The sequence below is a fragment of the Carcharhinus amblyrhynchos genome, unplaced genomic scaffold (genome assembly GCF_965287045.1).
Source record: "Carcharhinus amblyrhynchos unplaced genomic scaffold, sCarAmb.v2.hapA scaffold_931, whole genome shotgun sequence".
NCBI classification, from domain to species: domain Eukaryota; kingdom Metazoa; phylum Chordata; class Chondrichthyes; order Carcharhiniformes; family Carcharhinidae; genus Carcharhinus; species Carcharhinus amblyrhynchos.
Window position 1 is genome coordinate 2,501 of NW_027650671.1, and position 11,772 is coordinate 14,272.

The 11,772-nt window shown below is 52.7% G+C and overlaps 1 protein-coding gene across 1 annotated transcript in view; it reads right to left on the reverse strand.

The window, feature by feature from the left end:
* The window catches only part of LOC145340326 (serine/threonine-protein kinase NLK2-like), a gene marked incomplete at its 3' end in the record, with an annotated part of 9,107 nt that extends 1,236 nt beyond the window's left edge, over positions 1-7,871 (reverse strand). Inside the window, exons 1-6 of the mRNA XM_080184777.1 lie at positions 7,780-7,871; positions 5,580-6,261; positions 4,274-4,403; positions 3,054-3,109; positions 1,710-1,816; positions 163-248 (exon numbers count right to left, since the gene is read on the reverse strand). Of these exons, the coding sequence (XP_080040903.1) occupies positions 163-248; positions 1,710-1,816; positions 3,054-3,109; positions 4,274-4,403; positions 5,580-5,839 (639 nt within the window). The remainder of the gene's footprint in view (positions 1-162; positions 249-1,709; positions 1,817-3,053; positions 3,110-4,273; positions 4,404-5,579; positions 6,262-7,779) is intronic.
* Positions 7,872-11,772: the final 3,901 nt, after the last annotated feature.

An 11,772-nucleotide genomic window follows, 5' to 3' on the forward strand; every position in this document is an offset into this window, starting at 1 on the left:
AGTGTAGAGGGAGCTTTACTCTGTATCTAACCCCGTGCTGTACCTGTCCTGGGAGTGTTTGATTGGGGGACAGTGTAGAGGGAGCTTTACTCTGTATCTAACCCCGTGCTGTCCCTGTCCTGGGAGTGTTTGATGGGGGGGACAGTGTAGAGGGAGGCTAACCTTTAGTACACAGTTGCTGTTGACAAGTAGATTCCCTGGTTTAATATCTCGATGCAAGATTCCCGCAGAATGTAAATATTTCAGACCTAGGAATAAAAATGCGAGAAGTAAAATAGGATCATGAGTAATCTACCAACCTTTCCCCCCCAATCCCTCACCCTCTCCCCGTCTCCCTCCCTCCCCCACCCTCTCCCCGTCTCCCTCCCTCCCCCACCCTCTCCCCGTCTCCCTCGCTCCCCCCACCCTCTCTCCGTTTCCCTCCCTCCCCCACTCCCTCCCCGTCTCCCCACTCCCTCCCCGTCTCCCCCACTCCCTCCCCGTCTCCGTCACTCCCTCCCCGTCTTCCCCACTCCCTCCCCGTCTCCCCCACTCCCTCCCCGTCTCCCCCACTCCCTCCCCGTCTCCTCCACTCCCTCCCCGTCTCCCCCACTCCCTCCCTGTGTATCTCTCCATCTCTCTGTTTCCGCAACCTCACCTCCACCTGTCCTGAGGCTGCTTACAAAGAACAAAGAGAATTCCAGCACGGGAACAGGCCCCTCGGCCCCTCCTGCACCGCCCCGTGCTGCCCCCGACTGAACTAAACCCCCCTACCCTTCCGGGGACCGTATCCCTCTATTCCCATCCTATTCATGGATTTGTCCAGATGCCCCCTTAAAACTCACTCCCGTATCCACTTCCACTCCCTCCCCCCCCGGCAGCGAGTTCCAGGCACCCACCCCCCCTCTGTGTAAAAAATCTGCCTCGTACATCTCCTTTAAACCTTGCCCCTCGCACCTTAAACCTGTGCCCCCCCGCGTAATTGACTCTTCCACCCTGGGGGGAAAAAGCTTCTGACTCTCCACTCTGTCCCTCATCATCTTGTAGACTTCTATCAGGTCTCCCCCTCAACCTCCAGTGAGAACAAACCAAGTTTCTCCAACCTCTCCCCATAGCTAATGCCCTCCGTACCAGGGGCAACATCCTGGTAAATCTTTTCTGTAACCCTCTCCAAAGCCTCCACATCCTTCTGGTAGTGTGGGTGACCCAGAATTGAACTCTATATTCCAAGTGCGGCCTCACTAAGGTTCTATAAAGCTGCAACGTGACTTGCCAATTTTTAAACTCAGTGCCCCCGGCCGATGAAGGCAAGCATGCCGTATGCCTTCTTGACTCCCTTCTCCACCTGCGTTGCCACTTTCAGTGACCTGTGTACCTGTACGCCCAGATCCCTCTGCCTATCAATACTCTGTGTACCTGTACGCCCAGATCCCTCTGCCTATCAATACTCTGTGTACCTGTACGCCCAGATCCCTCTGCCTATCAATACTCTGTGTACCTGTACGCCCAGATCCCTCTGCCTATCAATACTCTGTGTACCTGTACACCCAGATCCCTCTGCCTATCAATACTCTGTGTACCTGTACGCCCAGATCCCTCTGCCTATCAATACTCTGTGTACCTGTACACCCAGATCCCTCTGCCTATCAATACTCTGAAGGGTTCTGCCATTTACTGTATATTTCCTATCTGTATTAGACCTTCCAAAATACATCCCTTCACATTCTTACCTCGGAGAATTTGGTAGAGAAACACTTTGATGTGGTCACCACTCAGGGACTGAGGGGACACGATGACCTTGTGAAGATCGCTCTGCATCAACTCCGTAATCACATAGCTTAGGGAGCAGTGAAGGGATTACATCCTCCAGTATTCAGCTCTGTAGGCGCCCCCTACCTATCTCTGTAACCTCCCCACTACACCCCCTCCCTATCTCTGTAACCCTGTCCAGCCCCCTACACCCCCTCCCTATCTCTGTAACCCTGTCCAGCCCCCTACACCCCCTCCCTATCTCTGTAACCCCCTCCAGCCCCCTACACCCCCTCCCTATCTCTGTAACCTCCTCCAGCCCCCCGACACCCCCCTCCCTATCTCTGTAACCTCCTCCAGCCCCCCTACACCCCCTCCCTATCTCTGTAACCTCCTCCAGCCCCCCTACACCCCCCTCCCTATCTCTGTAACCTCCTCCAGCCCCCTACACCCCCTCCCTATCTCTGTAACCCCCTCCAGCCCTCCTACACCCCCTCCCGATCCCTGTAACCTTCTCCAGCCCCCCTACACCCCCTCCCTATCTCTGTAACCCCCTCCAGCCCCCCTACACCCCCTCCCGATCCCTGTAACCTTCTCCAGCCCCCTACACCCCCTCCCTATCTCTGTAACCCCCTCCAGCCCCCCTACACCCCCTCCCTATCTCTGTAACCTCCTCCTGCCCCTACACCCCCTTCCTATCTCTGTAACCTCCTCCAGCCCCTATACCCCCTCCCTATCTCTGTAACCTCCTCCAGCCCCCTACACCCCCTCCCTATCTCTGTAACCTCCTCCAGCCCCCTACACCCCCTCCCTATCTCTGTAACCTCCTCCAGCCCCCTACACCCCCTCCCTATCTCTGTAACCTCCTCCAGCCCCCTACACCCCCTCCCTATCTCTGTAACCCCCTCCAGCCCCCTACACCGCCTCCCTATCTCTGTAACCTCCTCCAGCTCCCGTACACCCCCTCCCTATCTCTGTAACCTCCTCCAGCTCCCGTACACCCCCTCCCTATCTCTGTAACCTCCTCCAGCTCCCGTACACCCCCTCCCTATCTCTGTAACCTCCTCCAGCTCCCGTACACCCCCTCCCTATCTCTGTAACCTCCCCTCCGAGATCTCTGCGTTCCTCCAATTCTGGCCTCTCGAGCATCCCCGATCCCCATCGTTGCCCCAACAGGGGTCCGTGTCTTCAGCTGCCCGGGGAGGGTCCCCAAGCTCTGGAATTCACTCGCTAAACCTCTCCACCTCTCTCCCACTCCCCTCTCACACTTTTCAAAGCTCCTTCAAGACTGAACGAGGCAACTGGTGGAAAATGCTAAAGGATACATCTCCTCAAAATAGTCGATATGTGGAGGCTGTAAGATATCGAGAGCAGAAAGGACCTAAGAAAAAGAGAGATAGATTATAAATCGGATATTATATAGATAAAACACAGTGTGCATTATTATATATAATAGTGTTATATCCAGTGACGCATGGTGTGTTATTATATAATATACACGGCGTTATACCCAGTGACGCACGGTGTGTTATTATATAATATACACGGTGTTATACCCAGTGACGCACGGTGCGTTATTATATAATATACACGGCGTTATACCCAGTGACGCACAGTGCGTTATTATATAATATACACGGCGTTATACCCAGTGACGCACAGTGCGTTATTATATAATATACACGGCGTTATACCCAGTGACGCACGGTGCGTTATTATATAATATACACGGTGTTATACCCAGTGACGCACGGTGTGTTATTATATAATATACACGGTGTTATACCGAGTGACGCACGGTGCGTTATTATATAATATACACGGCGTTATACCCAGTGACGCACAGTGCGTTATTATATAATATACACGGCGTTATACCCAGTGACGCACAGTGCGTTATTATATAATATACACGGCGTTATACCCAGTGACGCGCGGTGCGTTATTATATAATATACACGGTGTTATACCCAGTGACGCACAGTGCGTTATTATATAATATACATGGTGTTATACCCAGTGACACACGGTGTGTTATTATATAATATACACGGTGTTATACCCAGTGACGCACGGTGCGTTATTATATAATATACACGGTGTTATACCCAGTGACGCACGGTGCGTTATTATATAATATACACGGCGTTATACCCAGTGACGCACGGTGCGTTATTATATAATATACACGGTGTTATACCCAGTGACGCACGGTGCGTTATTATATAATATACACTGCGTTATACACAGTGATGCGTGGTGCATTATTACATAATATACACGGCGTTACACCCAGTGACGTACGGTGTATTGTCACATAATAATAATGCCTTGAGAGAGGGGCTGAATGGCCTCCTCCTGTTCCTGTATAACAGGCTGGAAAGAGAGGCTGATCCTCTGGTGCCACCACTGGCCGGAGGAGGTAAGTGCAGCGTGACTGTTTACATGGGGAAATCTGTGAAGATTTGCGCTCCCGTGGTGTTAGAAAGCAGAGAGAGGAGACAGCAATAGACAGATGGACCTCACGAGGGTCCCACACACTCACGTTGCTGTGCTTAAAGAAAGAAAGCATCTTCAGTTCCCGAAAGACCCGTTTGCACGAGATAAGGTTCTGGAAAACATTTGGCATTTTCTTCAGGGCCACCTGCCTCCCGTCACGTGGATCCAGGACAGACCTGAAGGAGAAAACAGGGTCACACTGTCCCCCCATCAAACACTCCCAGGACAGGTACAACACGGGGTTAGATACAGAGTAAAGCTCCCTCTACACTGTCCCCCCATCAAACACTCCCAGGACAGGTACAGCACGGGGTTAGATACAGAGTAAAGCTCCCTCTACACTGTCCCCCCATCAAACACTCCCAGGACAGGTACAGCACGGGGTTAGATACAGAGTAAAGCTCCCTCTACACTGTCCCCCCATCAAACACTCCCAGGACAGGTACAGCACGGGGTTAGATACAGAGTAAAGCTCCCTCTACACTGTCCCCCCATCAAACACTCCCAGGACAGGTACAGCACGGGGTTAGATACAGTGTAAAGCTCCCTCTACACTGTCCCCCATCAAACACTCCCAGGACAGGGACAGTACGGGGTTAGATACAGAGTAAAGCTCCCTCTACACTGTCCCCATCAAACACTCCCAGGACAGGTACAGCACGGGGTTAGATACAGAGTAAAGCTCCCTCTACACTGTCCCCCCATCAAACACTCCCAGGACAGGGACAGCACGGGGTTAGATACAGAGTAAAGCTCCCTCTACACTGTCCCCATCAAACACTCCCAGGACAGGTACAGCACGGGGTTAGATACAGAGTAAAGCTCCCTCTACACTGTCCCCCCATCAAACACTCCCAGGACAGGTACAGCACGGGGTTAGATACAGAGTAAAGCTCCCTCTACACTGTCCCCCCCATCAAACACTCCCAGGACAGGTACAGCACGGGGTTAGATACAGAGTAAAGCTCCCTCTACACTGTCCCCCCATCAAACACTCCCAGGACAGGTACAGCACGGGGTTAGATACAGAGTAAAGCTCCTTTCTAAGTAAATGGGGAAGAGTTGGGGGTGAAATATGAGGGAATGAGGTGCAAATGAATTCTGCTGCTTAAATTTTTCTTAAACCACCCCTCCTCACACCCTCCTTCACTTCTCCAGCTCCCCTTCCCCCTCACTGCCCCTCCCTCACCCATCCCCTCATCTCCCCATCACCCCCTTTCTCCCCCCAGTCCCTCGCTCCCCCTCGCTCCCTCACACCTCGCTTCCCCGTTACCCCCCCACCACCCCCTCACTCCCCCCGATACCCCCTTGTTCCTGCCCCCTCCCCACCCCCTCAGCCCTGCTCGACTCACCACACCACTCCGAAAGCTCCGTAGCCGATTGGCCGGTCCACCTCGGCCTCGTTCTCTGTCTGCCCGGCCTGCCGAGTGACGGTGGTCAGGGTGGGATGTTCCTGCTGCCCTCCGGTGCCCACTCCCACCGGCGTGGGGGGGCTGTGACCCCCCAGGATCGGCTGCGCCCGGTAGAACTTCTGCTCGGGGCCGGCTATTTGGCTGGGGCAGGCGGCGCAGCTCACCGCCGAGACCTGGTGGTCTGCACCCTGGAACGCCATGGGGGCTGGCGGAGAGTCTGTGTGTGTGTGTGTGTGTGTGTGTGTGTGTGTGTGAAAGAGAGATTGTCTCTGTGTGTTAGAGAGACTGTGAGAGACTGTGTGTCTGTATGTGTGTCTGTGTGTGTGTCTGTGTGTGTGTCTGTGTCTGTCTGTGTGTGTGAGTGTGAAAGAGAGATTGTCTCTGTGTGTTAGAGAGAGACTGTAAGAGACTGTGTGTCTGTATGTGTGTCTGTGTGTGTGTCTGTGTGTGTGTCTGTGTCTGTCTGTGTGTGTGAGTGTGAAAGAGAGATTGTCTCTGTGTGTTAGAGAGAGACTGTGTATGTGTGTGTGTGTGTGTGTGTGTGTCTGCGTGCACGTGTGTGTACTGGGTCAGTATTACAGTACGTGTGGGAGGTGGGGGGTGTGATCTCGGGGTGTGCGACCTGTAAACCAGAGGCAGAATGAGAATGGGAAGGACTGTTCCTTTAAAAGACGGATCTGGAAATTGACAAATATTCCCCTTTAACAGGGAAAGGACAGAATGGAAACTGACCCAAAGAAATCGCAACAAAGAAATCGCTACACTGTTTCCTGTTAGATTAACAGGGAAATCGCTACAGTGTTTCCTGTTAGATTAACAAGGAAATCGCTACAGTGTTTCCTGTTAGATTAACAGGGAAATCGCTACAGTGTTTCCTGTTAGATTAACAGGGAAATCGCTACGCTGTTTCCTGTTAGATTAACAGGGAAATCGCTACACTGTTTCCTGTTAGATTAACAAGGAAATCGCTACACTGTTTCCTGTTAGATTAACAGGAAAATCGCTACACTGTTTCCTGTTAGATTAAACAAGGAAATCACTACACTGTTTCCTGTTAGATTAAACAAGGAAATCGCTACACTGTTTCCTGTTAGATTAACAGGGAAATCGCTACAGTGTTTCCTGTTAGATTAAACAAGGAAATCGCTACACTGTTTCCTGTTAGATTAACAGGGAAATCGCTACACTGTTTCCTGTTAGATTAACAGGGAAATCGCTACAGTGTTTCCTGTTAGATTAACAGGGAAATCGCTACAGTGTTTCCTGTTAGATTAACAGGGAAATCGCTTCAGTGTTTCCTGTTAGATTAAACAAGGAAATCACTACACTGTTTCCTGTTAGATTAACAGGGAAATCGCTACAGTGTTTCCTGTTAGATTAACAGGGAAATCGCTACAGTGTTTCCTGTTAGATTAAACAAGGAAATCACTACACTGTTTCCTGTTAGATTAAACAAGGAAATCGCTACACTGTTTCCTGTTAGATTAACAGGGAAATCGCTACAGTGTTTCCTGTTAGATTAAACAAGGAAATCACTACACTGTTTCCTGTTAGATTAAACAAGGAAATCGCTACACTGTTTCCTGTTAGATTAACAGGGAAATCGCTACAGTGTTTCCTGTTAGATTAAACAAGGAAATCGCTACACTGTTTCCTGTTAGATTAAACAAGGAAATCGCTACACTGTTTCCTGTTAGATTAACAAGGAAATCGCTACACTGTTTCCTGTTAGATTAAACAAGGAAATCGCTACACTGTTTCCTGTTAGATTAAACAAGGAAATCGCTACACTGTTTGCTGTTAGATTAACAAGGAAATTGCTACACTGTTTCCTGTTAGATTAAACAAGGAAATCGCTACACTGTTTCCTGTTAGATTAAACAAGGAAATCGCTACACTGTTTCCTGTTAGATTAACAGGGAAATCACTACACTGTTTCCTGTTAGATTAACAGGGAAATCGCTACACTGTTTCCTGTTAGATTGAACAGCAACAAGGAGATGCTGGAATATTTAGCTGTTAACTCCCAGGCCTGTCTGCCATGGTAATGGGCCAGTGCGGAGTTCCCCCACCCCCCAAGCGATGCCCCTTATTTATCAGGGGGTGTGGGTGAGGGCAGAGGGGGTTTGCCAGCACGCACCGAGATCCAATGCAGCCTTGCGGGGTGGAACGGTGCAGAGTACGTCCAGCTGAACGCCCCCCACCCTTCCCCAATCCTGGAGGAGGAGAAGGATTCTCTGGTCGCGAGCAAGCCGGTGTAACGTGATCCTTCCTGGCTCACCGGTCTCCCAGAAATCTTTGTTGACTTAAAGGCACACCGCCTCCTGCTAGTTCTTGTCCGCGGACCTTAAATCGGAGCGGCGAGCCCTGGACCTGGGAGACGGGGGGGGGATCCAGGCTGCGGTGACTAGCACAACAGTCTCGGTACAGGAGGAGTCCGTCCGCCTGGACGGTGTTGGTTCCCCGAGCGAGCATCGCAAACTTAGCTCCATTAGGCTGCCTTCCCCCGTCCCCCCAACTCTGTACCTCCCTCCCAAAATATTATCTCTCGCTCAACCCTGTCCCCAACTCACTCCGAGAGGGAATATTCCAAACCCCCACTGTGAGGGAAAGATTTCTCTCCTCCCGTCCCGCTCCTCTCTCCCGCGTGTGTGTGAGAGAGAGAGAGAGCGCGTGTGTGTGAGGGAGATTTTGTCCAAATCCCTTCAAATCAGTCTCTCACCCCACTCTCATTCTCAATCCTTCTACAAAAAGTGACTGGGTCCACACGCTCAATGCTATCCAGAAAATTTTCATTTTGAATAACTCTTAACTGGGTTAAAGAGACAGCAAGGGGAAATCAGCCAGGGTTCCTGCTCCTGATCACTGTCCAGTGATCCCTGGGTTAGAGAGAGAGAGAGAGGGGAAATCAGCCAGGGTTCCTGCTCCTGATCACTGTCCAGTGATCCCTGGGTTAGAGAGAGAGAGGGGAAATCAGCCAGGGTTCCTGCTCCTGATCACTGTCCAGTGATCCCTGGGTTAGAGAGAGAGAGGGGGGAAATCAGCCAGGGTTCCTGCTCCTGATCACTGTCCAGTGATCCCTGGGTTAGAGAGAGAGAGAGAGGGGAAATCAGCCAGGGTTCCTGCTCCTGATCACTGTCCAGTGATCCCTGGGTTAGAGAGAGAGGGGGGAAATCAGCCAGGGTCCCTGCTCCTGATCGCTGTCCAGTGATCCCTGGGTTAGAGAGAGGGGAAATCAGCCAGGGTTCCTGCTCCTGATCACTGTCCAGTGATCCCTGGGTTAGAGAGAGGGGAAATCAGCCAGGGTTCCTGCTCCTGATCACTGTCCAGTGATCCCTGGGTTAGAGAGAGAGAGAGGGGAAATCAGCCAGGGTTCCTGCTCCTGATCACTGTCCAGTGATCCCTGGGTTAGAGAGAGAGAGAGGGGAAATCAGCCAGGGTTCCTGCTCCTGATCACTGTCCAGTGATCCCTGGGTTAGAGAGAGAGGGGAAATCAGCCAGGGTTCCTGCTCCTGATCACTGTCCAGTGATCCCTGGGTTAGAGAGAGAGGGGGGAAATCAGCCAGGGTTCCTGCTCCTGATCGCTGTCCAGTGATCCCTGGGTTAGAGAGAGGGGAAATCAGCCAGGGTTCCTGCTCCTGATCACTGTCCAGTGATCCCTGGGTTAGAGAGAGAGAGAGGGGAAATCAGCCAGGGTTCCTGCTCCTGATCACTGTCCAGTGATCCCTGGGTTAGAGAGAGGGGAAATCAGCCAGGGTTCCTGCTCCTGATCACTGTCCAGTGATCCCTGGGTTACAGAGAGAGGGGGGAAATCAGCCAGGGTTCCTGCTCCTGATCACTGTCCAGTGATCCCTGGGTTTACAGAGAGAGAGGGGAAATCAGCCAGGGTTCCTGCTCCTGATCCCTGTCCAGTGATCCCTGGGTTAGAGAGAGAGAGAGGATCTTATGTGTCTGAGAGAATGTATGTCTGAGTCTGTGTGTATGTGTGTGTGTGTGTGTGTGTGAGAAAGAGAGAGGTGTGACAGAGAGAGTGTGTGTGTGATGGAGTGTGTGAGAGAGAGAGAATGTGTGATGTGTGTGATAGAGAGCGCGTGTGTGTGAGTGTGTGTGTGTGAGAGAGTGTGTATGTGTGAGAGGGAGTGTGTGTGACAGAGAGAGTGTGTGAGAGAGAGAAAGAGTGTGTGTGTGAGTGAGACAGAGTTTCTATAAACAGGGCAGTAATACCACTCTCCCTGGAGGGTGGCCCGGTGACACAGCGGGTTAGCACTGCTGTCCCACAGTGCCAGGGACCCGGGTTCCATTCCCCGCAGCACAGCGGGTTAGCGCTGCTGTCTCACAGGGACCCGGGTTCCATTCCCCGCAGCACAGCGGGTTAGCGCTGCTGTCTCACAGGGACCCGGGTTCCATTCCCCACAGCACAGCGGGTTAGCACTGCTGTCTCACAGGGACCCGGGTTCCATTCCCCACGGCACAGCGGGTTAGCACTGCTGTCTCACAGGGACCCGGGTTCCATTCCCCACAGCACAGCGGGTTAGCACTGCTGTCTCACAGGGACCCGGGTTCCATTCCCCGCAGCACAGCGGGTTAGCGCTGCTGTCTCACAGGGACCCGGGTTCCATTCCCCGCAGCACAGCGGGTTAGCGCTGCTGTCTCACAGGGACCCGGGTTCCATTCCCCGCAGCACAGCGGGTTAGCGCTGCTGTCTCACAGGGACCCGGGTTCCATTCCCCGCAGCACAGCGGGTTAGCGCTGCTGTCTCACAGGGACCCGGGTTCCATTCCCCGCAGCACAGCGGGTTAGCGCTGCTGTCTCACAGGGACCCGGGTTCCATTCCCCACAGCACAGCGGGTTAGCGCTGCTGTCTCACAGGGACCCGGGTTCCATTCCCCGCAGCACAGCGGGTTAGCGCTGCTGTCTCACAGGGACCCGGGTTCCATTCCCCGCAGCACAGCGGGTTAGCGCTGCTGTCTCACAGGGACCCGGGTTCCATTCCCCGCAGCACAGCGGGTTAGCGCTGCTGTCTCACAGGGACCCGGGTTCCATTCCCCACAGCACAGCGGGTTAGCGCTGCTGTCTCACAGGGACCCAGGTTCCATTCCCCACAGCACAGCGGGTTAGCACTGCTGTCTCACAGGGACCCGGGTTCCATTCCCCACAGCACAGCGGGTTAGCACTGCTGTCTCACAGGGACCCGGGTTCCATTCCCCACAGCACAGCGGGTTAGCACTGTGATGTGCCGGCCTTGGAAAGGATCCAGAGGGAGGTTCACAAGAACGATCCCCTGGAATGAAGAGCTTGTGGTGTGAGGAACGGGTTGAGGACTCTGGGTCTGTACTCATTGGGAGTTTAGAAGGATGAGGGGGGGATCTTATTGAAACTTCCAGGATACTGCGAGGCCCTGGATAGAGTGGACGTGGGAGAGGATGGTTCCACTAGTAGGAAAAACTGGAACCAGAGAGGGCACAACCTCAGGGTAAAGGGACGGTCCTTTAAAACAGAGATGGGGAGGGATTTCTTCACCCAGAGAGTGGGGAATGTGTGGGAACTCTTTGCCCCAGAGGAGGCCGGGTCACTGAGTGTCTTTAAGACAGAGATAGATCGGTTCCTGATTAATAAGGGGATCGGGGGAAAAGGCAGGAGAATGGGGGATGGGGAAAATATCAGCTGTGATAGAATGGGGGAGCAGAGTCGATGGGCCGAGTGGCCTCATTTTGACTTGGGTTCGATTCCCGGCTCGGGTCACTGTCCGTGTGGAGTCTGCACATTCTCCCCGTGTCTGCGTGGGTTTCCTCCGGGTGCTCCGGTTTCCTCCCACAGTCCGAAAGACCTGCTGGTTAGAGGTGGATTGGGGCCGTGCTAAATCCTCCCTCAGCGTAACCCCGAACAGGAGCGTGGGCGACTCGGGGGGGATTTTCGCAGTAACTTCATTGCGGTGTTAATGTAAGCCTTACTTGTGACACTGAGAAATGAAGGAACAGGTTGGTTACGAGGCTGAGTGTGTGAGGGTTAAACTCTGGGATGTGTTGTGTGTGTGTGAGAGAGAGACAGAGAGAGAGAATGTGTGGGTGAGGGATCTGTCAATGTGTAACACAGTTTTAATTCACCGATTATCACACACTGATCTGCGCACTCA